Consider the following 26,650-nt stretch of genomic DNA (forward strand, 5'->3'; position numbering starts at 1 on the left):
GAGGGCAGAGCAGATTGAACCCACGTGGGCTAGTGCCCTGGGCAGGTCAGTGAACGCTTTGGTGCAGTTACTGGACAGAGTGATGTCTTGGTAGAATCCCAGAGACCTATGCCATCATCTCAGCAGTCCTCTGGCTCCTTGCCTCTTACCCAGGCAGATCCTGCCTTTATTCAGGTGATGCAGGATACTGCAAGGGGGATCAACAGGTTTAGTGAAATACTAGACAAGTTTGATGTTGATGTTGCAGGGACCCCTAAAAGGTCTTATGCTATGCCTGTATTGGTAGATGAAGAGGAGGGAGCGTATACTGACATCCCCTGGGATCAGGGTGATGATTTGGAAGATGCCTCTTCTGCAGGGGTAGAGGATCTTATCATAGCTGTGAAACAGGCTTTGAAACTGTCAGTGGAGGATAAGACTCCTGCTAAAGGTGTGTTTAAGCGACAGCGTAAGGAGGCTGTTACTTTTCCTTCAGATGAAGGTTTACAGGAATTGTTGGAAGGGGCTTGGAAAACCCCTGATAAGAGGCTGCAGATGCCTAAGAGATTCCTTAGTCTGTACCCCATGCCAGAGTCTCATGCGGAGCTTTGGGAGAAAGTGCCAGTTGTGGATGCTTCAGTGGCACGTTTGTCTAAGGCTACTGTATTACCAGTACAAGGCGGTGCAGCTTTCAAAGATCCGGTGGACAAAAAGCTGGAGGGAAACCTCAAGGCTATATTTGAAGGGGTGGGATTCACCCTACGTCCTCTTATTGCTTCAGCCTGGGTCTCTAAGGCCATGATTGAGTGGGCTAATGATTTATGCACCATGCTACAGGCTGACCCTGGTGTATTGCTGCTGGCGGAGAAGCTTAAGGCTGCTGCAGAGTATGTGTTGGAAGCAGAGGAAGAAGCACTCAAAATGGCGACCAGAGTGTCCACAGTATCTATTAATGCCAGGAGAGTGCTCTGGCTTAAGGCCTGGGAAGCAGACAATGAGTCTAAGAAGGCCTTAGAAACTTTAGCTTTCAAAGGAAAGTTATTATTTGGATCAGAATTAGAGGAGATCATTAAACAGGCCACGGGCGGCAAAAGTACATTTCTGCCGGCCCCCACGGCTAAGCAGACATCCAGATTTTCTGCCTTTAGGCCGTCCTTTCGGCCCTCCCCTAGAGGTGGTGCGTCCTTTCGAGGACAGTCTTTCAGGGGAAAGTTTCAGTCTTCCAGGGGCAAGGCCCCGAAGTCTAAGTTTGGCTCCTTTCACAAGAAGCCTGCCACCAAAGGAGAGGACAAACCCTCCGCATGACTGTCAGGGGATTTGCCCGGCAGTGATAAAGGTGGGGGGGCATCTCTCACATTTCAGGGACGCATGGGCTTCTCTAGACCAGGATGCCTGGGTGTTAGACATTATAGCCCAGGGCTACAAAATTCCTTTCAGAGGTCTGCCTCCGAAAAGATTTATCCCCACATCTTTGCCGAAGGAAGCTCGGCTCCGTACAGCTCTTGTGAGAGCAGCTCACTCCCTGTTAGAGAAGGGGGTGGTTACTCTGGTTCCCAGGGTGGAGTGGAAGAAAGGCTTTTATTCCACTCTGTTTCTGGTGCCCAAACCAGACGGGTCTTTCAGACCAATACTAAATTTGAAGTCTCTAAATGTTCATTTATGGAGTCTCTACGGTCAGTGCTCCTGAGCCTAGACCAGGGAGAATTTTTGGCGTCCATGGATGTCCAGGACGCATATCTGCATGTTCCTATACACCCAGAACATCAGGCCTTGTTGAGGTTTGTGATAGGAGACCTGCATTTACAGTTCCAGGCGTTGCCCTTTGGTCTAGCCACCGCGCCAAGGGTATTCACAAAGATAATGTCGGTGATGGCGGCTGTGCTGAGACTCAGGGGAATCACAGTGATACCTTATTTGGACGACCTGCTGTTCAAAGCAGAGTCAGCAACCATGCTACAGAGTCATTTGGCAGAAGCCATCAGTTTTTTGCAGGCTCACGGCTGGATTTTAAACTTACAAAAATCTCAGTTGGTACAGTCACAGAGGCTCCAATTCTTGGGAGTCATTCTGGATACCCATCTCCATCGGGTATTTCTCCCGGAGGCAAAGGCCAGGGATCTGGTCGCCTTAGTCCAGGAGATTCTCAGCGCTCGGAGCATTTCAGTATGGAGGTGCCTCAAGCTGCTGGGGAAAATGGTGGCGTCGTTCGAGACGCTGCAGTTTGCCAGGTTCCACTCTCGGGTGTTCCAATGGAACATCTTGACGGCTTGGTCAGGAAACACACAGACCATGAAGTCGGAGCTGATAGTGCGGTCTTCGGACACTCGAGACTCCTTGAAATGGTGGACAGAAATGGATTCCCTTCAGTGGGGTCGGTCATTGCAGACCTGGAACTGGCTGGTAGTAACTACCGATGCCAGCCTCAGGGGCTGGGGGGCAGTAGTCTTAGACCTCAGGCTGCAGGGCTTGTGGACTGCAGAGGAGTCGGCTCTACCGATCAACATCTTGGAGCTGAGGGCTGTCTGGAAAGTGATTTCCTTGGCTGGAGAGAGTTTACAGAACCTCCCTTTAAGGATTCAGACCGACAATGCCACAGCTGTGGCGTATCTGAATCACCAGGGAGGTACACGCAGCAAACTGACCATGTGGGAGGTGTCCAGAATCTTCCTGTGGGTGGAACAGAATGTTCCAGCTGTATCAGCTATATTCATACCAGGAGTGGAGAATATAGAGGCCGACTTCCTGAGCAGGGAGGAGCTCAAGGAAGGGGAATGGAGCTTAAACCCTCAAGTGTTTCATCAGATCACCTTGAAGTGGGGAACTCCGGATGTGGACCTGATGGCATCCAGGTTCAACCATCAGGTGCCCAGGTTCTATGCCAGAACGAGGGATCCACTAGCGGAGGCGGTGGATGCCATGACTATCCCCTGGGAGGGGAATCTCCTTTATGCCTTTCCGCCAGTACCAATGCTGGCGAGACTATTAAAGAAAATACAGGCTCAGGCGATTCCGGTGATCTTAGTGGCCCCAGATTGGCCAAGGAGGTCCTGGTACTCGAGGCTTCAGAGGTTGTCTGTGGACTCGTGGCGTCTACCTCTGAGGCCAGACCTTCTAAAACAAGGCCCATTCAATCACCTGGATTCAGCTCGATTAATTTTGACGGCCTGGCTATTGAGACCGCCATTCTGAGAAATAAAGGTTTTTCTGACGCAGTGGTTCACACTATGATAAAAGCCAGGAAGTCTGTATCCTTGGCAAATTATTATAGAGTCTGGAAGACTTACATTCGATGGTGTGAGAGACTGGTCACACACATCTCATTTTAAGTTATCAAAAATGATGGAATTTTTACAAGATGGTTTCTCATCGGGACTAAGCCTTCAGTCATTAAAGGTGCAGATCTCGGCCTTGTCCATCTATTTCCAGAAAAGGATAGCTACGTATTTTACCTCGAAATTCAGACTTTTCTACAGGGGGTATCTCGGTTGAAACCTCCATACAAACAACCAGTAGCGCCTTGGGATTTGTCGCTGGTTTTGGAATGCCTTCAGAAGGCACCCTTTGAGGTCGGCGGACCTTAAGTTTCTCACATGGAAGCTGGTGTTCTTGTTGGCAGTGGCATCAGCTAAGAGGGTGTCAGAGTTAGGAGCTTTGTCATGCAAATCTCCTTTCTTGATTTTTCATGACGACAGGGCGGTTCTTCGGACAGTGCCTCAGTTTTTGCCGAAGGTAGTCTCTGCCTTCCATCTAAATCAGGAGATAGTTCTACCTGTGTTTCAACCCCCAAAGGGTTCTAGAAAAAGGGACAAATTGAGGAATTTGGATGTTGTGCGTGCTTTACGCATTTATGTGGACAGAGTTAAGAGTGTCAGAAAGACTAACACCTTGTTGGTGTTGTATGACATACACAAAATTGGTTGGCCTGCATCTAAGCAGACTATTGCTAGGTGGTTGCGATCTGTGATAGCATTTGCATACACCAAAGTGGGAAGGCCTATGCCGGCCAGAATAAATGCGCATACCACCAGGTCAGTTGCCACCTCTTGGGCAGTTCGACATGGGGCAACAGCTGAGCAGATTTGCAGGGCTGCCACTTGGTCATCTGTTCATACCTTTGCCAAATTCTATAGATTCCATGAGTTCGCTTCGGAGGACGCATCATTTGGGCGAGCAGTGCTGAGAGCTGCAGACCTGAGCGTACCCACCCAAAGGACCGGCTCTGGAACGTCCCAGTGTTGAGCTGTGTCACCAGGACCATTGAAAGAGAAAAAGGGATTTTTGTAAGAACTTACAGTTCGAATCCCTTTCTCTGATATGGTCCTGGTGACACAGCGATCCCTCCCTTACGCTCAGTAAGTATGCCAGTGTTCATGCTGTTCATGTTAAATTGGTTAAAGTAACAGTTATTGTTAAAAAATGTGCATATAATATGTGCAGGCGTTTGTACTGAGTTAATGTATTTCAGTGGCTTTGAAAGATTGAACTGAAGAGTCCGGGATGCAGTAGGGGAGGAGCCTACCCTCTGAAAACTTTAGGATAGGTGCCTGGCTCCTTCGGACCCTCCTACATCCCAGTGTTGAGCTGTGTCACCAGGACCATATCAGAGAAAGGGATTCGAACGGTAAGTTCTTACAAAAATCCCTTTTTCAACTCTGGCACTTTCCCACTGCAGCCTTAAAACTGTAAATTGCGCTGAAAATCGTCAATTTACAATTTTTTAGCTGCAGTGGGAAAGGGTCATAACATGGCTAAACTCGTTATTTTCGCATCTTCCAGAATTCATGAACAATAAACACTCACACCACAGCTGCGATGCGAGCAAATAAGATTCTCTACAGGTGGGTTTTTTCAGCATAGCTCCTCATTCAAATGGGAAGGTTCCACCTTTGTCACTTCATCCCTGGAAGTAGACATCAGACTACTGGAAGAATGGCAGATAACGATTATCTTCAACAATTCTGAGTAAAATCATCTTCGCAAAAGGATTGGTCCCTGCCTAACACATCCCGTATGCTGCACTTGCAGTACTGCAGGCTCAAAATATGAGCGAGTGTGGCACTAGAAGGGGCCACAAGTGTGCGTGTTGTTGTTGGCATTTACATACCACTGTAAATAGCAGCCTAGGATTGTGTGCATGAAACAAATGCATTTTGTGTTTTGGCATGGGTCACAGCCCAAACGTATTGAAATATCAGAAACGCAAGATTTTGTGGTTGGTCCAAAGCATTTACTATATGGCAGACTCAACCTGTATAATGTGTATATTATGTATTGTTACCTATTAAAAACAATGACTTGTGCCATATATATATATATATATATATATATATATATATATATATATATATATATATATATATATATATATATATATATATATATATATATATATATATATATATATATATATATATATATATATATATATTTTTTTTATAATGAACCCGGGATAAAAGCAGTGTTATTCCCGGGTCTGACCTGGGTTGCTGGGCAGTCTAACAAGTGACCCGGGTCCTGTTCACTTCTATGGAGGAGGCCAGCAGCATCTCTCTTCAGTGCTGCCTCCTCCCCTGTCTGACATGCCACTGCGCCTGTGGTTCAGCTAATTGCCGGGTTGCTCCCGGGACGGGCACATGGCCAAATCCTGGGTGCAACCTGGCGTTTGCGGTGTGAAAGGGATATAACTCTTCATATGTCAAATTCTAAATGTTAAACTTCCTACTTTGACAAACAAGCATTATAAATCTTTCAGGTTTTACCCAGAAAATGAAGCACTGATTGGGTTCCAGTCCCAGTCCCATACACTTTCATACAGAAGAAATTGCCAGGTCAAGCATTTGGACCCAGGATTTTTCTGTATGTTGAAATATTTTCTTACCATAAAGAAGATATCTTGGGGATGGAACCCAAGTCTAAACATGTAAAACTTTTATTTTCTTATATACCTTATACACATAGCGGGGTATTCATTGTGTGCTGATTTTTCAGACAGTTTGAATGTACATTTGACTGAAATGTGCAGATTTTCAATCTGTTCAAAACAAATGGCAATTGTTCGACTGTTGGAAAAATCGACACGGTCCGAAAAAAAAACGTGTTTTAGTCAAAAATGCGCATGTTTGAGTATTTTAAACAAATGCAGATTCGACTTTAACAGTGGAACCTGCATCAGATGTGTGTGTGTGTTATAGATTATATATAATTTTGTGCATGAAACACAGTTTCAAAACAGTGAAGCAGAATCAAAAGTGTTGATATCTCAGTCACACTCACAAGGCATCGTATTCTGTAGCATTTTTTTAAATAATCAATGTTGCTATTGCAGTATTTTTTGTGTGATCAGAAACCTATATTTCAGTACCCTCTCAAGAGTATTGGATTCCTTTGAAACCTTGGATTCAGAATATTGGATTGTTCCAGTGTACAGAGACCACACCATGAGTTATCACCTGCTCATACGAGAGAGAGAGATCAGAATCAAAGAAAATAGCAATCACGCAAATCCATTTGACTCTGACATACCTACATATGAATGCATGGGATCTCCACTGCTGGGGCATTACATTGTGCAAGTTTTGGGTATTGGTGATCCGTGAAAACCAATATAAGGATGATGTATCAAGCAGTGAAAAGAACACTGACTGCTGCCACTGAGGCCCTCTTCATGTTCTGCTTAAATTGCTCTGGGCAATCTGAGGATTTATGCAATCTCTCCATCGTAATCCTCTCTTCCAAGTACACCAAGAGGAATTTCCCTAGTGACTACAGACTTGCAACAGTCATCCAGGTCATACCATTTCCACTGTGACCATTCTAAGATCCTTCTAAAGGCCCATACACACTAGGCGACTTTGAGCTGAAAGCCACTCAAAACAGCAAGTTTGAGTGGCTTTCAGCTCAAAGCCACCCAGTGTGTGTGGCCCGGCGATGAGTGCTGCTGCGCGCTCCCGCATCATCGCTGGGAAAGCCGTTCATCTGCTTGTAATACCAGCAGAGGAATGGCTCTGCATAGTGCTGCGCTATGCACAGCCATCCTCTCCCCGCTGACTGCAACGGGCAGGGGGAAAGACGTTCAGTGTGTATGCACTGAGAGGCTTTCCCCCCCAGCGATGATAGCGATCATCGCTGTCCATACACGCTGGGCATAGTTCTCACAATTGGAAGTCCTATGGTTACTTAGTAAATTATTGCCACTTTTTAATTACGGAGGTCCTAGGGCAGCAAAATCTCATCCAGAGTGTTCCTCGCAATTAGCAGCCTTATTTTTTAATATGCATATGCTCCCCTATTTGTGCTATTCCAGATTATTCATATGAATGTTTTCTTGCAGTAGATGTATAATAAATTGTACATTTTTAGAAGAAACATCCCCTCTTTAGATTATACTGTACATTTGTCTTATACAGCCTCTGATTATTATTTACAGCCAGTGCTGGTTCTCTACCTATAGCTTTCAGTCAGCATTTATCAAGTACTTTCTATATTAAAAATTGTAGGCAGATGCTGACCAGTTGTTTTTGGCAACTTCTCCATATTTATCACTGCTTGATACATCAACCTATTGGATTTACTTATCTTTCATGCAGTTTGCAGAGTGAGGGGGAAATACAGCTAAAAACCAACCATAAAAGAGAGAGAAACATATATACACAGATGACACTTGCTTTATTAAGCAGCACAGAAAGCAAATATCACATTCAACCACATGAATAAAAACATGTTACTTTCAAGTCTAGATTAAGTCAGAGTGCTCTCCAGTACGCATACAGTGCTTCACTTGTAGGTCTTCATGTGCCACAATCCATCATTTAAATAATGAATATTTTCTATGCCAATTCCTTTATTGACTTTCTCACTGTAAAAAGAAAACACAATGAGTCTCTAAGATGCAGTCATACAGCAAGTACAGGCCATACAGGCACCCAGCAAGGTCCCCAGGAAACAAGTGCCGCAGCAGCTAAGTTACATGGCAGTAAATCTGTACATATGCCAGTGAAGAAGCATGGCGATGGCCGTGACTATTATACCTACCCGCTCCACAGCTGTCACCCAAGTCATTGAGCCTTTAGATAGTATGCCCGCATGGCCACAGCTTGTTTAATCTAGGTCTAGTGTCGGAAACTAGCTTTGTTTACAGATGTAGCCAGGCTCACCGTTGCCACGTGCAACAAATGTGGTGACTGGCGTGATCTCGCCGCCATGTGCATGCATCGAATTCATTACTGCAACAATATTGCAATTAAGCACTGTGGTGCAGTTTTGGCGCCAAACACACAAGAGATGCTGTATTGTGGCAATGATGAGCACGGCTACATTTGTTTGTGGCTTATATTTTTTATAGATCTATTTATGTAGAGTATATTCTGACTGTTGTGCTATAGAAGGTAAATGCGGTAAAATGATGGTGCTGATTTAATACTATATGGTTCTGTATTGGGACTGATGTACTACCTCACTTATATATTAGAATAGAGGGTACACATGGTGAGATATGCACTAGTTTTCTATTGGATTTTGCTTATAGAAGCAAAAACCAATATACAAAAGAATGTGTTTTCTACATTCAATGCAGATTTGATCCCATTGCGCGCTCCCGTGTAGTGTAAATCGAATAGCAAAATAGTCTCATCAGGCAACTCTATATAGTACAGATCTGTACTATATAGTCAAATCGAATGCATATTGTGTACCATTCGATACGATCCCAATCAAATCGCAAGCAAAAATCGCACCGTGTGTACCCTTTATAACTCATGTTCAAATAATAACATGGATATAAGAGGAAAAAAAAAAACCCACTTAATGTGGAGTACCCCCTAATACGGTCAAAACAAGGAAAACATTAAAATATTCCACATACAATTTTTTTAAATTAGATTATTATGTATATTTCCCAAAGCACATACAGTACCAAAGTTTTACTCCATTTTCCCAGTGGAATGTGCTCCTCTTGGGAAGTATACAGTACACCAATATTTATACTACATATTTTAATATCTAACTGTTACAATGGGGTAGATGTATTAAGCTTTAACAAGAGATAAATCCAAGGGTGATAAGGAGAGATAAACGTCCAGCCAATCACCTGCCATGTTACAGGCTGTGTTTGAAAAAAGTCAGTAAGGAGCTGATTGGCTGGACGTTTATCTCTCCTTATCACCCTTGCATTTATCTCTTTGTTAAGGCTTACTACATCTACCCCAATGTGTTTTATAATGTAACAATTGTTATTCTAGCCTTTGCTTTGTTTGGAAATAAACTAGAGACCTTGGCATTATGCGCACACAACAGGGGTTCCCAATCTTTTTTGAATCACGGCACCCTAGAGTATAAAAAAAAATTCACGGCACCCCTAGCCCCCCCACCATTTTTTTTTATTAGATTGGGTTTATATGCGATTCCTAGGGTGAGTTATGTGGTAAAGGGCAGGATTTGCTTCTGTTTGTACACATATTATTGCCAGCCACCAGCACTGGTTTTGCCCATAAATATTTAGCCATAAATAATTAGAATTGGTCCTGGACCACCAATCCAGGGCACCCCACAGAGCCATGGCACACAGTTTGGGAACCACTGGCACACACAATAACCTACAGAACAAGTAAGAGAATTTTCTGCAGAACTTACATATCATCCGCAGACATCTTCATGACGCCAACACAAAGAGCATGCTGCTTCCCCTCTGCCATGATTGCCTGATTGCAAGCATTAAGGACACAACAAAGAGCAGTAAGAGGACCAGTACATTTGATAGTGGTTACATCTTATCTGTAAGTAAAATAAGAGTTTGTAGCAGATTGGTTGGTACTTTTTCTCCCCAAGTTTTGGTAAACAATCCCTTTAAAATGAATTCTAGTTCTAATTTACCTATTGTGGCCAATCGGCAGAGTCTACCCATGGCAGCACCATAGACGCTGGACACCAATGCACCAAAATGTATAACCGACTATGCAGCAGTGACCGCTCAGATCCACTTCCACCATTGCTTGGCTTGTTTATACAATTTTGCGATGAAGACTATTTCTGTGTAACCCTAGATGGTCTACTTCAAATAGATTTGTACTTTTTGTGGTAATAACCAGTTTCTTTCGAGAATTTATAATTATATAACACAGGCAGGAAAAGGTGCGCTGACACCTGTTAATTAGAATACCACAAATACTGTGGATTTGAGTCCACAAAGACACTTGTTCCAAAAATTTTTGAACCGCAGCTCCCTTTTTCAGTCTCAGTCCCTGTGACACAACGCCACTGCAATCTACAACAAAAGAGATGAAAAAGGGGCGCCCAATAGTGTAGTATTGTGAAATCAACATTTTAAAGGGGTCCCTCTTCCAATGCTTCTAGAGCAAAATACCAGGGTATACTGGACTTTTTTGTTTTTAGAGCTTTGCACATTGCTCCAACCTCTGCCATATCAATTAAGCACGGGGCTGTTTATCTATGGGAATGGCCTGTATGTTTTTTTTTTACAGTCCCATTTCCCTTAAGTAATTAAACTTGATTTTGTCCAGGTAAGACATTGCACATTTTACAAGCTTATGTGGGTGCTTTTATTATGGTGTGCCCAAACCAGAATACTATATTGATCAGCTTTATTGGTACTTGGTGTTGCTTAGAATCTTTGGTTGAACACAAAAATGTATATGGTAATGGGGCAGTTTGAATGGTCCGACCCTGACTTGGGTCCTGTCTACAGCATAGGAAGAGCTGGATCCTTGGCGTTTAGAGACACTATCTTCAAGCACTGGCAAAACTATTAACACTGTACCCACGTGCAGTGTAAAAGCTGCCGACTTGGGAATAACAAGGGTAATGCTGCCCATACACTTGTGCGATCGGATTCGATGCGACATCACAATGCGATGTCCACTGAACCCAATCGCATCTTGTGGTGATAAAGTGCCCCCTTTGCAGCACCCAATGTCGCATACCATCTTGAGATGGCACATCGGGTGCTGTAAGAGGGCGGCGTTATGTAGCGCAAGAAGTGCTAGCCGGGTGGTGCTGGTCAGTCAGCGGTGGCCGCAGAATTGTTTAAACACTGGGCAGCCCTCTGATTGGCTGAGCTATCTAAACACTTCTGCCGCCACCGCTGACTGACCCCCACTGCCCGCTAGAGCTACTTCTTGCGCTACATAACGCCGCCCTCTGCCCGCCGTCTCCCCCGCCACCAGCAGTCCCTCCGATCACCTCTCCCCATCCCCACGCTGCTGAAAAAGCATTCCCTCCGCCCCTCACCAGCGGATTGCATTCGAGCATCGCAAGTGGTTAAAAACCACATGCGATTGCTCCTGCAATTCGATAAATATTATGTGCAACACATATGATCTTGAGACCCGACAGTCGACCGGCATGCCTGCGCATCACGTCAAATGTCCCCTTAAAAATGCATACAATCATTCAATTTATTGGCCAGATGTGGTCGAAATCGAATGATTGCATGCAATATATCTCACAAGTGTATGGGCAGCATGAGAGTAGTGGTTGGTGCAGTTCTCTCTCCATACTGACCCAGATTGTAACAGTGTTCCAAATTTGGGTTTGGACCCAGGGCTTTGCTGTGGAAGGGAGCCCTCTGTTTACAGCCAGCCCCACATTTTGACAGTGTAGGCTGCAACTGAGCATACCTCAGGAGAGAAGGGGAGACGTGAGACGAGCACACCGCCGCCACCGGAAGCACGGACTGCAACTTCCGGTTTCGGAGAAGCAGCGTGCAAACTGAGAAGGACGGAGAAGACGCCGCTAATTAAAAACACCCTGAGGAGAGGTAAGGTTAGGGACAGTTAGGGCATCCACACCCTCCTGAATACCGCTGACCACAAATCCCAACGGCGACCTCCGCAATTACAATAAAGTGCAAGCCACGCTAACACCCCATGGGAAAAAAACTCCACTTACTCCAAAAGGAGTTGTAAACATCAAAAGGCTAAATTTTTATCTGTTATGTACGTTTTTTTTTTATTTTATCTTAAATTTTATTTTATTTATTTTTTCTGGCATGCACATAGACATTATACAAGCGCTTAATCATTCTATAATACTGAGCATACCTCCAAACTAGATTTCTATTATTTAATTGTTAAAGGATACAACCACAGTATCAGCTGCTGCAGGGTAAAGCTTCGCTCCAGGAGATGTTAAACCTGGGCACATGATATTTGCACCACTCAGAACAAACTTTATGGCTCCTTTATCAACTTGCTGATGTGGGAGGATAAAAGGAACTAGACAAAGATAAAATAAAGAGCAGAAAAAAAGTTAACAATATAAACCACTTCGTTGGAAGAAAAAAAAATAAAAAAAAAAATACAACATATTGACATTTGAGGCCCCTATACACTTATGTGACTTCTCGGAGGGTAGAAGTCACATACGATTTCTCTTTAATTTTCTGGCAGTTTCCTAGGAGTGAGGATCGCATATGGTGCAGTTCTTTTGTATTCGTCGTATCCTATGCAATCCCAGCCATAGCCGCAGAATACTATAAATCTTTATGGCAGCCATTGCAATCTACAGCTCTAATTCGATGTGCATGGTAAAATGCATTGGATTGTAATCAGAGATAAAATGCATACAATTTGACACTTTTTACCTGATTTCTCAGAATTGGGTGAATAGGGCACACTTGTGTATGGCCAGCTTCAGATTCTTAGCACAACAGTTCATTTATTCAGGAGTGGGACAGTATCCGCAATAACGGCTTCAGAGAACTTACAAAACTCATCATTAGAGAATGACACGAAGAACTCACCGCCTTAGAGAACTCCTTAAAAGGAGTTAGACTCGCACCTAGAACCACATAAGGGGGATGAGGAATATAAGACACTACAGACCTTGATGCTTAGACACATCAAACAACAGGTGGAATCACTAATCCAAACTACCCCAAAAATCCCAAATCCTTAGACAAATATGGTCAGAACCACTAAGAAACCATCGAAGGTCAACAAAACCCTACTAAAAAAATCCCATTGCTAACCAAACAAACTTCAGAACAGCCACACAAGTGACCACAACAAACAAAGATCTATAAAGGATTAAACTTTCGTACCAACAGTACATGACTAGACTTCATACAAAACCAGCTACTTCATTAATTCAGCCAGAACCTCTAGAAACATCCACACACAGTGAGGAGGAACATGACAGCTAAGTACACCATAGACGATCAGGATGAATACCTCAACACCTACACAAATATAGCCAGGCAATCATTTGAACAAGGGTGGACTGATTTCACCAAAGTCACCCTAAGGACCAATACAAAAGAAATCCCTCTCTGAGGTTAACACCATTAGAGAGACTGACAAATCACCACCACTTACCCAGGGAAACCACTACAAAGACACAGAGCCGATCCACTGATAAACAGACACCACTATGGGGGGATAATTTTTTAGAACTAGGTACACATGTATCGCCCCCAAAAATCAGAACAAACAAACGAAAACTACATGACCTAGGAGAGGATGCAGAGGAGGACAACACAAACATCCAGGAACATAACAGCGACCCCTGCACACTCATTTTAGACTTGAACATAACAGCGACTCTGGCGCGGAGGGGGATAACATCCAAAGGATCAACTTAGTTGAAAGTAAATGGATCTTCAACATGCATACCTTAAATCCACAAGGACTGAATATAGACCCTTGATCTAAAAACAGTCATACACACGCACACATCTGGAGACATTCATCCACATTGATTTATTGGTACCATCAGCACAACGACCGACCCAGATATGTTATTAATATCTGTGTGAATAGCGGTTTCTCAGCATACCAGCTAAATATTAGAGTGTATTTTTTATGTTTTTTAGACTTAGTTTTATTACCATCAAATACTCTGCAATGTGTCCACCAATATTGCTGTCATCATGCGAGACAAATTGAGAATTTGCCTATATTTCCCCTTTCTTCTATGCAAGATCAATGGTATTTCCACCCGATTTCCTCTCAATTTATTGCATTTCATTAATATTTCTAATTTCAATTCCACCTGTCTTTTAGACTTCCTAATCATTTAGTTTTTCCCATTTAGTAAGTTTTCCCCATTTACCTATTATCCCATATATGCTTTAATTTAGTACTCTTTTCTGGTGTAGAATGTACTACAGATACACATTGCAGCATGCCCCACTACAGGACAATCCCGTCCCATTATCATATTATCCCCTTGATCTGAATCGTCCCATGGTCCAATACCTATACTTCTATAATTGACTCCTTTCCTCCCAACCCCAAATCAAGAATCCCGATCTACGTACTCCTTCGAAACATAGATTGAAATATGCTCCAGGCGTTAGACAGGCACCGTTCATGCGAGTTATGTCTGACAACACACACACACACACACTCTCCTTGCCAGCTCGTCATATACACACCCCTTTACATCACCACTCCATCACTATAGGGGGCAGACACACAGGCACCATGTTTAGTGCGCCACATAGACATTACTCACCTTGCAACCTAGATACATTCATGTATCTATGGACACTCCCCATAATGAAGCTACAGCATGAGGATCCAGTGACAGGATTCGCACATGTGCATGATCTTCCACTAGCCATACTCCAGCACAATACCGCACATCGGGCTCTAGCGCACACCACCACCCGGAAGAAACCAGATGCCGGGGGTGACGCAAGCCCAGGACACCACATTATAATCAGGTACCTTTACACCATGCACCCCACCATTGAAAAAGTCCTGAAAAGGATGAAAACGCGTTTGGGACAGCCACCCACACAATATACCAGCCAATTTGTCCTTTACCTACTGCCTTCCATGTTCTGTTTTTACATGTAAAGTAGTTTTGTACATTAAACTGTGCTTTCACACAAAAGCCCATGCATTATCTTCCCCTATATATGTCCACTCACCCTCACTGCATGGAACCTTCAGCTACAGTGTGAGACACGCCGATTCCTCAATACCTACCGGAAGCTACTACTATTTTTATCTGCATATCATCAGCCTATACTGATCCCTGCCATTGTATAAGAGGTTGCATCCAGTTTTGATCCTGATGTGAGGGACCCATGCTGTTGAACCCCCAGCCTCTAGCCCGCTAGAATTTGAATGCTGCCACACCGTGGGACAGGTTAATATTTAATATCTACAGCCGTCTGATTTCTGAACACTATCCACAACACCCAGCCAACAGCTATTGCTCCCAGCTCTCCAACATCAGCCCATCTCCACCACAAGCATAGATATTGACTGCCATAAACCCCAGAGCACCAGCACTCCCCTCCTTTTTGTCTGACTTTATTATTGCTAGGGGGACCCGGAATGCCCCGACGAGTGCAGGCTGCTAAGGGTTAATCCTCTAAACGCTGTGTAAACACCCCTAATCTGTACTCAGATTATGTCACTCAGAAATTCCAGTATCATTTAAACATAGTTAAAAGATAAATATCAAAATAAAAAAACAAAACTATATACACACACCATATTGCAAGTCCGCACTCACATTAAGCCAAAGTCAGCAGTAGGGTGCTCCATAACGGTAACAATGTAACTTACCTGCCATCTCAGAGTCCTTTGAGTATAGACATCCAGTTTAGACTCAGATACTGGATTTAGGGGGTATTTAAGTCTCAGAGCTAGTGTTTTGGAAGCCAGCCTTTCTTATTGAATGCCATGTTAATATCAGTTATCATCCAACTAAACTGAGAGAATTGTCACAATAGCAGCAGTTTATAAAGGTAAGTGATGATTTCTACACCCTCCTTCTCAGAAAAGGCTGCCAAATCTTTTTTCTTTCTTTTTTTAAACTGTGGGAGCAGATAATTAACTCTCTCATTATAATGACATGTTCCCTTCTATTAGAATATATATCTGCCACGGTTACAATTGCGTCAGTGTCTGCTGTTGCAACAGTCTGGTTTATTTACCATGTACTTGTCCTCGTTTGCATTTGTACTGTAAATCCCAATCTTTCTTGTATTGTTCTTTGCTCATCTATGTATTGTCAGGCACTGCGGAACCCTTTAGTGCCATATAAATAAACGATAATAATAATAATAATAAACTGCAGTTGTTATTTCCAGTAGTACTAATAGTTATATGTTTATAAAGCAGCCTGAAGGACTAATCAGTAAATGAACAATGGGGCTTTAAATGCGGAAGCTCAGCTGTTGTAATATGTGCCACCTCCTAGGGTGCAAGGACAAGATTCCGCACAGCTGCTGTGCCGATGGCTCTTGTGAATATTTTGTAGGGGCACCCAATTGCCTGAAGGGCCACTGGACATTTCCAGAGCCTAGCTGAATGGTCCTGGCTGAATTCTCTTTACAGTACATGTGACATGATTGTACTGTGAAAGTCTAGGTACACACACGCCATTTTGTGATAGTATGGCCGCCATTTTGGTTCGCAGAGTTGCGCAAATAAAGTTTCCATACCCGAGTATGTGTGACAATGTGGACCAGAAGAGTAGACATACTATCACACATAAATTCATAATAACACACTTACACGAAATGAAATATAGTTAAAAGGTTTAGAACGCCACACATAGCTTAGTTAGCCCTGCACACACCTGTCTGTATCGTGTTTAGTACCGTTCCGCTCAGTTCATTATGCGAAGTATTCCGGTCATTGCGAATATGTCGCAATGTACATTGCCCGATAGTTATGGACATAATCCATATTCCAGAGACAGTTTCTGTTGTAAGTAGTTAACAAAGGAAACTAGCTCAAACCGGTTCTTATCCTTGCTGACGCCGAAACCACCAAACAAAGGACTCTTAAAGTTCACTCCCCTGCACCTGGTCAGACCAGGTACAGCGTCTAACCTCCAATCACAGTGGACCGGACATATGATCTCTGACCAATGAGAATGGCCTTTGACCTCCCCCTTCGGACCCTATAAGATAGGCGACCCGGAGCAGGCTCGCTCTCTTCGGCACATCTACTTTCCCTGGACCTTCCTACCGGACTATAGTTCATTCCTGAACGATAGTGAGCTCTGACCGGACTGCGCTTCGCTTACTAGATGACCACGGTAAACGGTTGCATTTTCACGGTATTTATTCTTATAAGTATTGTTGGCTGATTGTGTCTTGTAACTGTATTCTTTCCCCTTAGTAGAGTCTGTTTAGTATTCATTGTTAGTATATTGTATTACCTGTTATACCTGTTTATTCTTATTTCTGTAACCCCCTTTTTGTCCGTTAGGGACTTAAATACAATCCTTTTTATGGAGTTCTAATCTCCTTATTCCTATTCAGTGGTCGTGTCTGTTTATTCGCATAGTAGCGATAAGGTACATTGCGGACTCTGTCCTTTAAGGTATATTCGCAGATTAGAGACAAAGTACTGCGAAAGGATCTCGTATTAAGGTATTGGTTCTTAGTGCAAAATACACAATAAAAGGTACGCTACGCTGCGCTACGTTTTGTTCGCACGTAGTTAGGTATAAAGGGTAAGCAGGTTACGGACACATTACGTAACCTGCACTTTTCACTCATTGTCTCTCTGGTCATATGTAATGCACTTTAACAGTACCTACTGAAGTGGAGGATCAGCTTAGGGTGGTAAAATATCCTGGTACATCCTTGTGCCAAATAGCCTATGCCAAGATCACCAGCGGGTACACAGCTTTGTGCTTTCAGAATGGGAGTACTAGCAGGTTCCTGATATGAACAGTTACCCAATAGCTTGGCATGATGCTTGCTGAAGCAAAAAAGGAAAGAGTATAGAATAAATGGCATTCTGTTTTTTTCAACATTAAATCTTTATTTCAAATTGGTAAACAAAAAAGGGGATTACAAAGGGAAAGGGGAGTGGGGATTGAGGGAGCAGGGCGTACAGAGGTATTGAGGATTTAAAGTAATAACAAAGAAAAGGTATTTCATGCCCTACCATCCACTAGTAAAATAGTGTGCAGAGAGCCACCGTGCCCAAAGCATTGTGAGCGAAGCGAGGGGCTGCGGTTCACTTCCGACTGTCGACATTCAGGTAAAAAAAAATGGTGAAAAACCCATGTCGACCTAACACATGTGTCCCATGTCTACCTAGAACCCTGTCAACCTAATGACTGTCGACCTAAGTGTGGTCGATAAAACGATCCACACCCCACTTTAAGCCAAAAAGACTGTACAATAGGGCAATCGCAAAAAACATGAAAAATAGTACCTTCGTGACTGCAGAGGCACCAGCAAAGTTTAGCGGTAACAGGCCATATTTTATGTAATTTAGCTGGGGTAAAGTACAATCTATGCATTTCAGCAGGATTGGTACATTTAGAGAGATAAAAATAAGACCGATGGATAGTTTCCCATTGTTTGAGAGTAAAGGTGCGGTGGAGGTCACTCTCCCAATTCAGTTGAGCAGGGGACTTAACTAGCGAATCTGGAGGGGACAATGGGACAGATGTATGAACGGATTCAGTATTGAATCCCGGCGGTCGGGATCCCGGCGATCAGAATCCCGACGCCGGAATCCCGACAGCCGAAATGCTGACGTGGATCGCCCCCCCTTGCGGGCTCGCTACGCTCGGCACACTAATTTATTCTCCCTCCAGGGGTGTCGTGGACACCCCAGGAGGGAGAATGTGTCGGCATTTCGGCGGTCGGGATTCTGAACGCCGGGATCCCGACCGCCGGGATTTTAACTGCATCCCGTATGAACCAGCGCTAAGTGGATAACGCTGGTTAACTGAGGGGGGGGGGGGGGGATTACGATTTCCCTAATGTATCACTAGCGCACCTAACGTGCGCTAGTGACAGCCCGCTGAGATGCGCTCGGCGGGGCTGTCCCCTGCAATCCCCTCCCCAGGGATTAACGGCCGGGGCAATGTGTTAACAGCCTTCAAGGCGTTAATTCACCCCGGCCACTTCGCCAGCTCAGGGCTAGCGTTGTCCTATCCCCCACTGTGGGGACAACGCTAGCCCTGCAACTGCCTTGGACTGCGCTGGAGATCTCGCGGTTTTAGCGAGATCTTGCGCTTGCCCAGAAAGCCGGCCAGGTCGGGGGACTGCGAGTGCGCATGTGCGGGGCGGCGAGGGAGCCGATAAGGGGATATCTGCTGGGGATAACAGCTCTCCTTATCTGCTTAATACATCTGCCTATAATGTTTGCCTGCTTCTCCACGTTATGCTGAAGAAGCGGGACTCGTTATTCGCCAAACGTTATAGGCAGATTAATACATCTGCCCCAATAAGTCATACCAAAAGGATATGGCACCACGTGAGGAAGCTGTACTTAATCTCATTAAAAATATGGTGGGGGGGGGGCATGGAAAGACTTTGGAACTCCACCCACCTTTTCTACCCAACGTTTAAGTTGGGAGTAATAAAACCAAGCTGAAGGGCCTGAGGGAAACTTTTCTCTAAAGGTCACAGATTGATAGAAGAGGATTGTGAAAAGAGGCCTGTGAGGGAGTCAATACCCAGACTTTCCCAATAGGAGATATGGAGATGGAGATCTGGAGACGAGACATATCTAAGGCCCTTAGGCTGGTTTCACACACTCCGGCTCCTGCCGGACGGCGAAAACCCGCACGGCCAGGGAGCCGTGCCGCACACAGTAGATTATCATGGAGGGGATGGCCACAGCCCGGCAGCCGTCCCTTCCAGTGGTGGGGTCCGGCTGCAACCGTGCGGCCGGGCCGTCCCGTGTGAATGGACACAATAGTGTCCATTCACAGCCAATGTGTGCGATACGGCTCCCTGGCCGTGCGGGATTTTACCGTCCGAAAGGAACAGTAGTGTGTGAAACCAGCCTAAGGCAGGGCTGGGCAACACCAGCCCTCCAGATGTTAATGAACTAAACATCCCAGGATGCTTTGCATTAGTTTTGCTATGTGGCCATGCTTTTCAGGTGTCCGTTCCAAGCCTGTATAAAGATACATCCTAAAAATCTAATATTACATTAATAATCTCCATGCTCACATGCCAAATACCACAGGGCGAGGGGACACAAATGGATGGACGACTGGGAGAGAAGGACTGCAGTACGGGAACATTTTTGCAAGTAAGCCAACTTCAAAGGTTGATAGGCTGGCTTAGGTAAGCGGTAAGGATTGCAAGCAATGTTCCCTCTAATTTTACGAAGTCTGTGTGCGGCAAAAGATTTTGTTTGTGCAACTTTGGAAGGAAATTTTAATTTTTGGGCGTCACATATATAACTGGAAAATGACGTTCAGCATTTGTGTTAACTTTACTTCAAAATGGTATCAAACATTTAAAACACAGCCCACAATGTAGTTAATGGGTGAAACACAAATTAATTGCAAAAAGGGACCACTGCTGCTTTGTGCGCTCTGTTGTAATGTCTGTGCGCACGCTCGTCGAGTTGTGTGCGCGCGCACGTGCGCACAGCTTAGAGGGAACACTGATTGCAAGAGATTAATATTTAAGGGCTGATGTAAATGGTTATAATATGAAGGGTCTACATGAACAAAAAGGTAGACAGGAAAAGGTCAACATGAGTTTTTCAGGTTTTGTTTTTTTATTGTTAATTTCTAGATCACCACATGGACACCAAAATAGTTAACCGTTTGACTATCTTGCTTCGAGCAGACCTTTTTATGTATTGACCATATTGTGCCAACCTATAAACCCATCATTCAGAAACCGAAGTAAAGTTGAGTGTAAACGAATACCTTTTGGCACAAAATGAAGTGTTTTTGCATTGCGTACACAAATTCTTTTGCTAGTTTATGCTTAGAGCAGCAGCGTGCAGTATTGATAGGTAAGCGCGGGTTTGTGCACACGTTCCCATGCATGCCACAACAAAGACTCCAACTAAACATGCACTGGTGAGGCTCAATCAGCAGCGGCTTCCGATTGGCTGATGGTCACTTCATTTCTCCAATCGATAACATTATTTATGAGCTGCTGTAAACTATTTGCATAATTTATTATCAGATATTTGAAATTGGCCAGCAGCATGAACGATACATGGGCAGTTAGTATTACTAACACTGTTCAACCCCAGACAGGTTGTTTTGTGTATATGAAACCAGTAACTATGGTGTACTGTAACTTTAGGATTTACCACAACTACTGTCAAGCCACACCTAAAACAGAAGCCTATACTACTTTTGCTTATTGCTTCCATCATGGTCCTGGCCTAAAGCTACCCATATGCAGTGCAGGACGCAACTCTACCTGCTTAGCTGACAACATATTTCAGGGGCCTGTATTCAGCCAAATTGCTTACAATTGTAATTATTATACAGTTTCTTGTATAGCGCACACATATTCCGCAGCGCTTTACAGAGAGTATTTGAACACTCACATCAGTCCCTGCCCCAGTGGAGCTTACAGTCTATATTCCCTACCACATGTACACGCACACACAGACATTCTAGGGTTAATTTGTTGGGAGCCAAATTAGCCTACTAGTATATTTTTGGATTGTGGGAGGAAACCGGAGTACCCAGAGGAAACCCACACAAGTATGTGGCGAGTATACAAACTCTGCACAGTTAGGCCAAGGTGGGAATTAAACCCATGACCTCAGTGCTGTGAGGCAGTAATGCTAACCATTACACCGTCCGTACTGCCCCATGAGCTGCAGGGTGACCGAAGAACAGTTGGAGAGATTACAACTTGCATATAGCTGTAGAGATTGAACATGAGGAACAAAATGCAGTTGTACGCCAAGGTAGACCTCTAAATGGAGAACTTAAGAACATTTTATTGTTGTGTTGTCAACAGAAAAAAAAAAATATATATATATATATATATATATATATATATATATATATATATATATATATATATATATGTTAGTACATTCTGTTGGCTGATGGAAAGACTAATCCAGGGTTTGAAAGTCCGGCACCTAAGATGGCGAAGGGACACTTTTTTTTGTATAGAAATAAGACAGAGTGAGTGACATTGTGACCTGTACAAGTGATGCGTTTCGAACTAAAAAGTTCAAGACACATCCGATGATCGCACGTGTGTGGGCACCTTAACAAAAGCAAAATGTATAGTGGTTGCTGTTGGACACTGAACAAATGCTCAGTTTTGTTTATATAACAAAAGCCATCTAGGGGGACAAAGTGGTGCTGCAAACTTACATTTGTGGAGCAGTCTCAGTGTTGGGTAGAATGGACCTTCCCTTTGTCTGAAGAACAGTAGTTCACCATTTACAGTTAAAATTTCAATGTGTTCATGGCTGAGAAAGAAAGGACACTGAATTACATACTACCTACAGTAAGTTAGACACATTTGTGTTCATTAGTAAAAGGAAAGCATCAAAAAAAGCCAGCATAGTTCACAGCAACTGTTCTTTTAGAATGAATCAATACAAATGCAGCCAAGTCAATTAATTGAAGTTTAGTTAAATATTGCACCCAAAAAAAACTGAAACACTGGCGTTTTTAACAGAGGATCTCTCGCAGCAATTAACCTCAAAAGGGTTAATAAGGATTGCTTGCCAATTTTCACACCTATTTTGATAAATTCCCTTGACACTCAAAGGGTTAAGAATCTCGTTTAAAGAGCGGTTTCTCTGTTAAATGGATGCCTTTAGTTCAACGTGTGTGTGTGTGTCAACGTTAATATTCCTTCCAGCTAAAAATACAATCTTGGGCACCACAAACCACGTCACCCTCTGCTAGCTAGCATTCCCCTCACCAACTTATTTCCACTTAAGTCTTAAAAATGTAACCATACTGACCTTCCTATATCACCACTCACTCATTCCTTACACTGAATCATAGGGCCATCCAGCAGCCAATTCAAATTTCTTACGGAGCAATATTATTTTCCAATCTCTACCTCATACATCTATGTCTCTATATATCTTGGACATGGGTCTTTCATCTCTTGTAGCTGCCCCTGCCCATTAATAAAGTCACCTGAATATTTGGGTAAAGACTTTGGTAGACTAAGCACAACAGATTGTAGTATTCCTGCTAGTATGTTTCAGCAGTGCGTTTCCCCCTCCCCAATTTTAAAGCTAAAAAAAATGTGTCCAGCCGTATGCTGGATAAGCCAGCCCTCTGCAGGCTGCAATGTCCTGTGGGCGCGAATAGTTAAGGTTACTGTTCACAGTACGTCTGCAAGTGCTGGGAATTCCCCCCAAGAGAACAAGGCTATTTCCCTTCCCCAAGCAGCCATGCTCTATACCCTATTTTTTGGCACCCCGCAATCTGTTCACATTAGATTAAGGGGTAGATGTATGAAACAGTGATAAGAAAGAAGTGATAAAGTGCCTGGAACTTTATCACTGGCCAATCGGCTCCTGACTGTTTAGTTACAGGCTGGGTTTAAAAATGGACAGTCAGGAGCTTATTGGCCAGTGATAATGTACCAAGCACTTTATCACTGCTTCACACATCTACCCCTCAGTTCACTACTACAACAAACTGTGCAGTAAGGTCACACTTATGGCAAGTACCTATAGTGTTCATAGCGAGCAGTGGATGGACAATGTCCTCTATATACTTTCCTGTGTTCATGGTCCCTTCCAGCATTTACTTATCCAGGGGCACACACAATCTATATAGCATGTATGACAACATATGTGCTGTGTACACAGCCTAAAATGATTCAGTTGTTACAACTCACCATCGTACTATTTTCACAGGGTCCTTTTTTGGCATGATCTGGTTAAGCCATTGGTCTATCCCGGGAAACTGGTCATTCAGCTGATTTTTTATACCTTTAATTACAGATGTTTTTAACTGAATGCAGTTAGACACATTTTCCTTTTCATCAAACCTGTGAAAAAAAAAAAATACCACAGATGTAACAAAAAATGGGGCCCCCAGGTACAAATAACACATACACATCTGAAAATTAACATCACACATTCAACCTAAATGTACCCGAAAAATAGCCAATGTTTTGCACGTGGAGACCTGAAAAAAACAGTGCTTCAAAACAAACAAAAAAAACTTTGCTCACATCTACAAAAGGACTGCATAGGACAGGCCTGGTCAATTGCGGCCCTCCAGATGTTGATGAACTACACATCCCAGGATGCTTTGCATTAGTTTTGCTATGTGGCCATGCTGAAACTGATGCAAGGCATGCTGGGATGTGTAGTTCATCAACATCTGGAGGGCCGCAATTGCCCAGCCCTGGCATAGGATGTATCATATGTGATCCTCGCCGCCATCCATTATACGAAATGCTTGGGACCACGAGCATTTTGGATAAGGGATTTTTTTGGAATTATTATTTTTTTTTTTTTCCATACTTACCTGGTCCCCTGGTGGTGCCTCGATGGTCCCCCAACGTCCACGTCGGCCTTCAGGATCCTCTTCAGCGGCATCTCTGGTCCCATTGGTGCATTGCGCAGCTGCGAGGTCGACCGCGCACTTGCAGTACAAAAATAAATAACGAAATATTCTGAAAGACCACTGTCTTCTGAATATTTTGCTTTGTGGAATACATGGATAAGGGAGACCCGGCCTGTATCATTAACGCCATTACCGCACAAATGGTTGAAAAATATAAAAATGTGTAACCAACTTTACTTTGTTGTGGCTTGATAGCCTCCTCTTTTCCAAAAAGCTCAAATATACAGTAAAGGACCCTATTTCAAGGGTCCAACAATTGAGGAAATGGCTGCTCACACCAGTTAATTCATCTGCAGTAACGTGTTTTATGCAGAGGTCTCACACTTGAGTTTGGATTTCCATTCGGACACCACCTTTAACAACACTTCTTGTGCATATAAACTTTAACTACCTTGGTCAAAAAAAAAAAAAAAATAATTCTGACAAACACTGAATATCAACCATCTTTCAAAATCATTGAAGTCTACTGCTACAGCTTGTTATTATGCCAAGCTGGGATGTAATAATTGTAATTTCCTTGATTTACACAAGAGCCACACCTACGTGAAAGGCCATCATTTCAGTGTGATGCTTGGTGTCCCTCACAATTTTTTTCCCCTTTTTGCTCACTGCAGATAGATATATTTATCTACATAGATCTATCTATTTCATCACTAATCTGTACAATTGCTTCATAACCAGCCACCATGTGCAGCAGCACATGGCAGAATCTACACCCAAATTCAGGAAACTTCACTTACATCATTGACCATATTACCCATTGGATTGCATGGCTAACTAAGCAGATGCATATGAACACTGACTTACACCTACAGACGTATAGTGTATGGCAATAACCCTCAGGGATACACACGGTGTGTGACATTGCACACTCATTTTATTTAATTACAGCATAAACAGTAGATCGGATATCTAAGCACTTACTTTTTAAACATGCTGCTGTCTCCAAGGGCCCGGGGGCTTATGGGAATGTCGGGGTGAGAGGGGACAGGTTTACATCCGGGGTGTAACTGACAGTGGCCCCTCCGACCACGCCGGCTGTAAAATAATACTTGCACCCCCGCAGCTATACAACCTGGCGGAAGTGATGTATTCAGGGCGGAAGTCGATGACTATTTGGCGGAAGTTTTGAGCTTTTGGGCGGAAGCTATTTTGCCGGAAAGAAATGATGGCAAGTGCAGTGACTAACGTTGTTGCTATGGAGAAGTAACACACTTTGACAGTTCGAGTCTACAATGTAAGGCATTCCCCAAAATAGGCAAGAATAGAGTTGAACATGAATGGAAAATGGGATATTATTTTTAGTCCTGTAAATAATGACTCAAAGTAAAACTGATAACTACACCAGAAAGACAAGGAAAAATATGGGGGAAATTCTTTAAACCGAGTGGTATTGCCAATAGCATACAACCAGGTTTTATCCTTTAATAAAATGTACCAGACAAATTGGCAGCAGTTTGGTAGCTATGGTGATTCTGGTTGGCTTACTAACGCCCAAAGGCTCCGTCAGTCAAAGCCCCCACCCCCTGCAGATGATGATTTCCCTCTTTAAAATGCGAGGGGATTTGTAATGAAGACACATCCCCTCACATGTCTCTGCAGCAGGAGAAATCATTCAATGGTCACCAACCATTGAATGACTTCTCCTGCCTTCGCAAATAAAAGTCAGTGGAAACCCTTGGTAGGCTTCGCCCCACCCGCGTATCCCATGGGAACGCCCAGCATTTTCATGGGGACGCCCATAAAACGCTGGGCGTTTCCATGGGCAACCCCAGTCCCCACCACTGTCCGTTCCTGTGCCACCCTGATCCTTGCAAATGGCTTGGCAATTAGGCAAGTCGCTAAAGCTGTTCGCAAAGGGGACCTGCCCATGTGCATTATATACCATGCATAGAGCCACAAACATCGGAACAGAGCCGAATTCGACCCAATCTGATTAAACTAGAATCACCCTCACATTCTCCACTTGTCCATTTCTCCACTCTTTATGAGGCTTGACACATAGGGGGAAATTTACTAATATGAAAAACCTAGTTTTTCATATTAGTATTTTTCCTACGACTGTTTCAGCCGTATGCAAAGTCGTGTTCCAGAGGGGAATTTACAAAGCAGTCATATACGTCTGCTTTGTAACCCTCCGATGACGTATTAACCCCTTCAGTGGTGGGTTTCTTTTTTGGGAGCGCTCCCCACTGGGCGAGTTTTTTATGGGGAGCCCTCCCTTTAAAAAAAAAAAACACCACTACCCCCCTGGGTCTGGGCAGCGCCGCTGAACTGTCAATCAGCGGCTGCCCGGACCTGCGCCCCCCCCCCCCCACCACCACCGCTGTCCCCGGCAGCCGGCTTGTCATAAGCCGGCGCCGGGGACTTCTATTGAAAACCCGGAGGG

The 26,650-nt window shown here is 43.8% G+C and overlaps 1 protein-coding gene across 1 annotated transcript; it reads right to left on the reverse strand.

Annotated features, from left to right (window-relative positions):
* Window positions 1–7,625: 7,625 nt before the first annotated feature.
* On the reverse strand, window positions 7,626–25,366 carry MCTS1 (MCTS1 re-initiation and release factor). The gene is made up of 6 exons (XM_083159305.1): window positions 25,186–25,366; window positions 23,525–23,677; window positions 22,030–22,127; window positions 12,073–12,206; window positions 9,607–9,674; window positions 7,626–7,834 (listed from the first exon to the last, which is right to left on the reverse strand). The coding sequence occupies exons 1-6, from the start codon at window positions 25,194–25,196 to the stop codon at window positions 7,753–7,755; spliced, it is 546 nt and encodes a 181-aa protein (XP_083015431.1). The 5' UTR covers window positions 25,197–25,366; the 3' UTR covers window positions 7,626–7,752.
* Window positions 25,367–26,650: the final 1,284 nt, after the last annotated feature.

The sequence above is a fragment of the Crinia signifera genome, chromosome 9, assembly GCF_055691185.1.
Source record: "Crinia signifera chromosome 9, ASM5569118v1, whole genome shotgun sequence".
Lineage (NCBI taxonomy): Eukaryota > Metazoa > Chordata > Amphibia > Anura > Myobatrachidae > Crinia > Crinia signifera.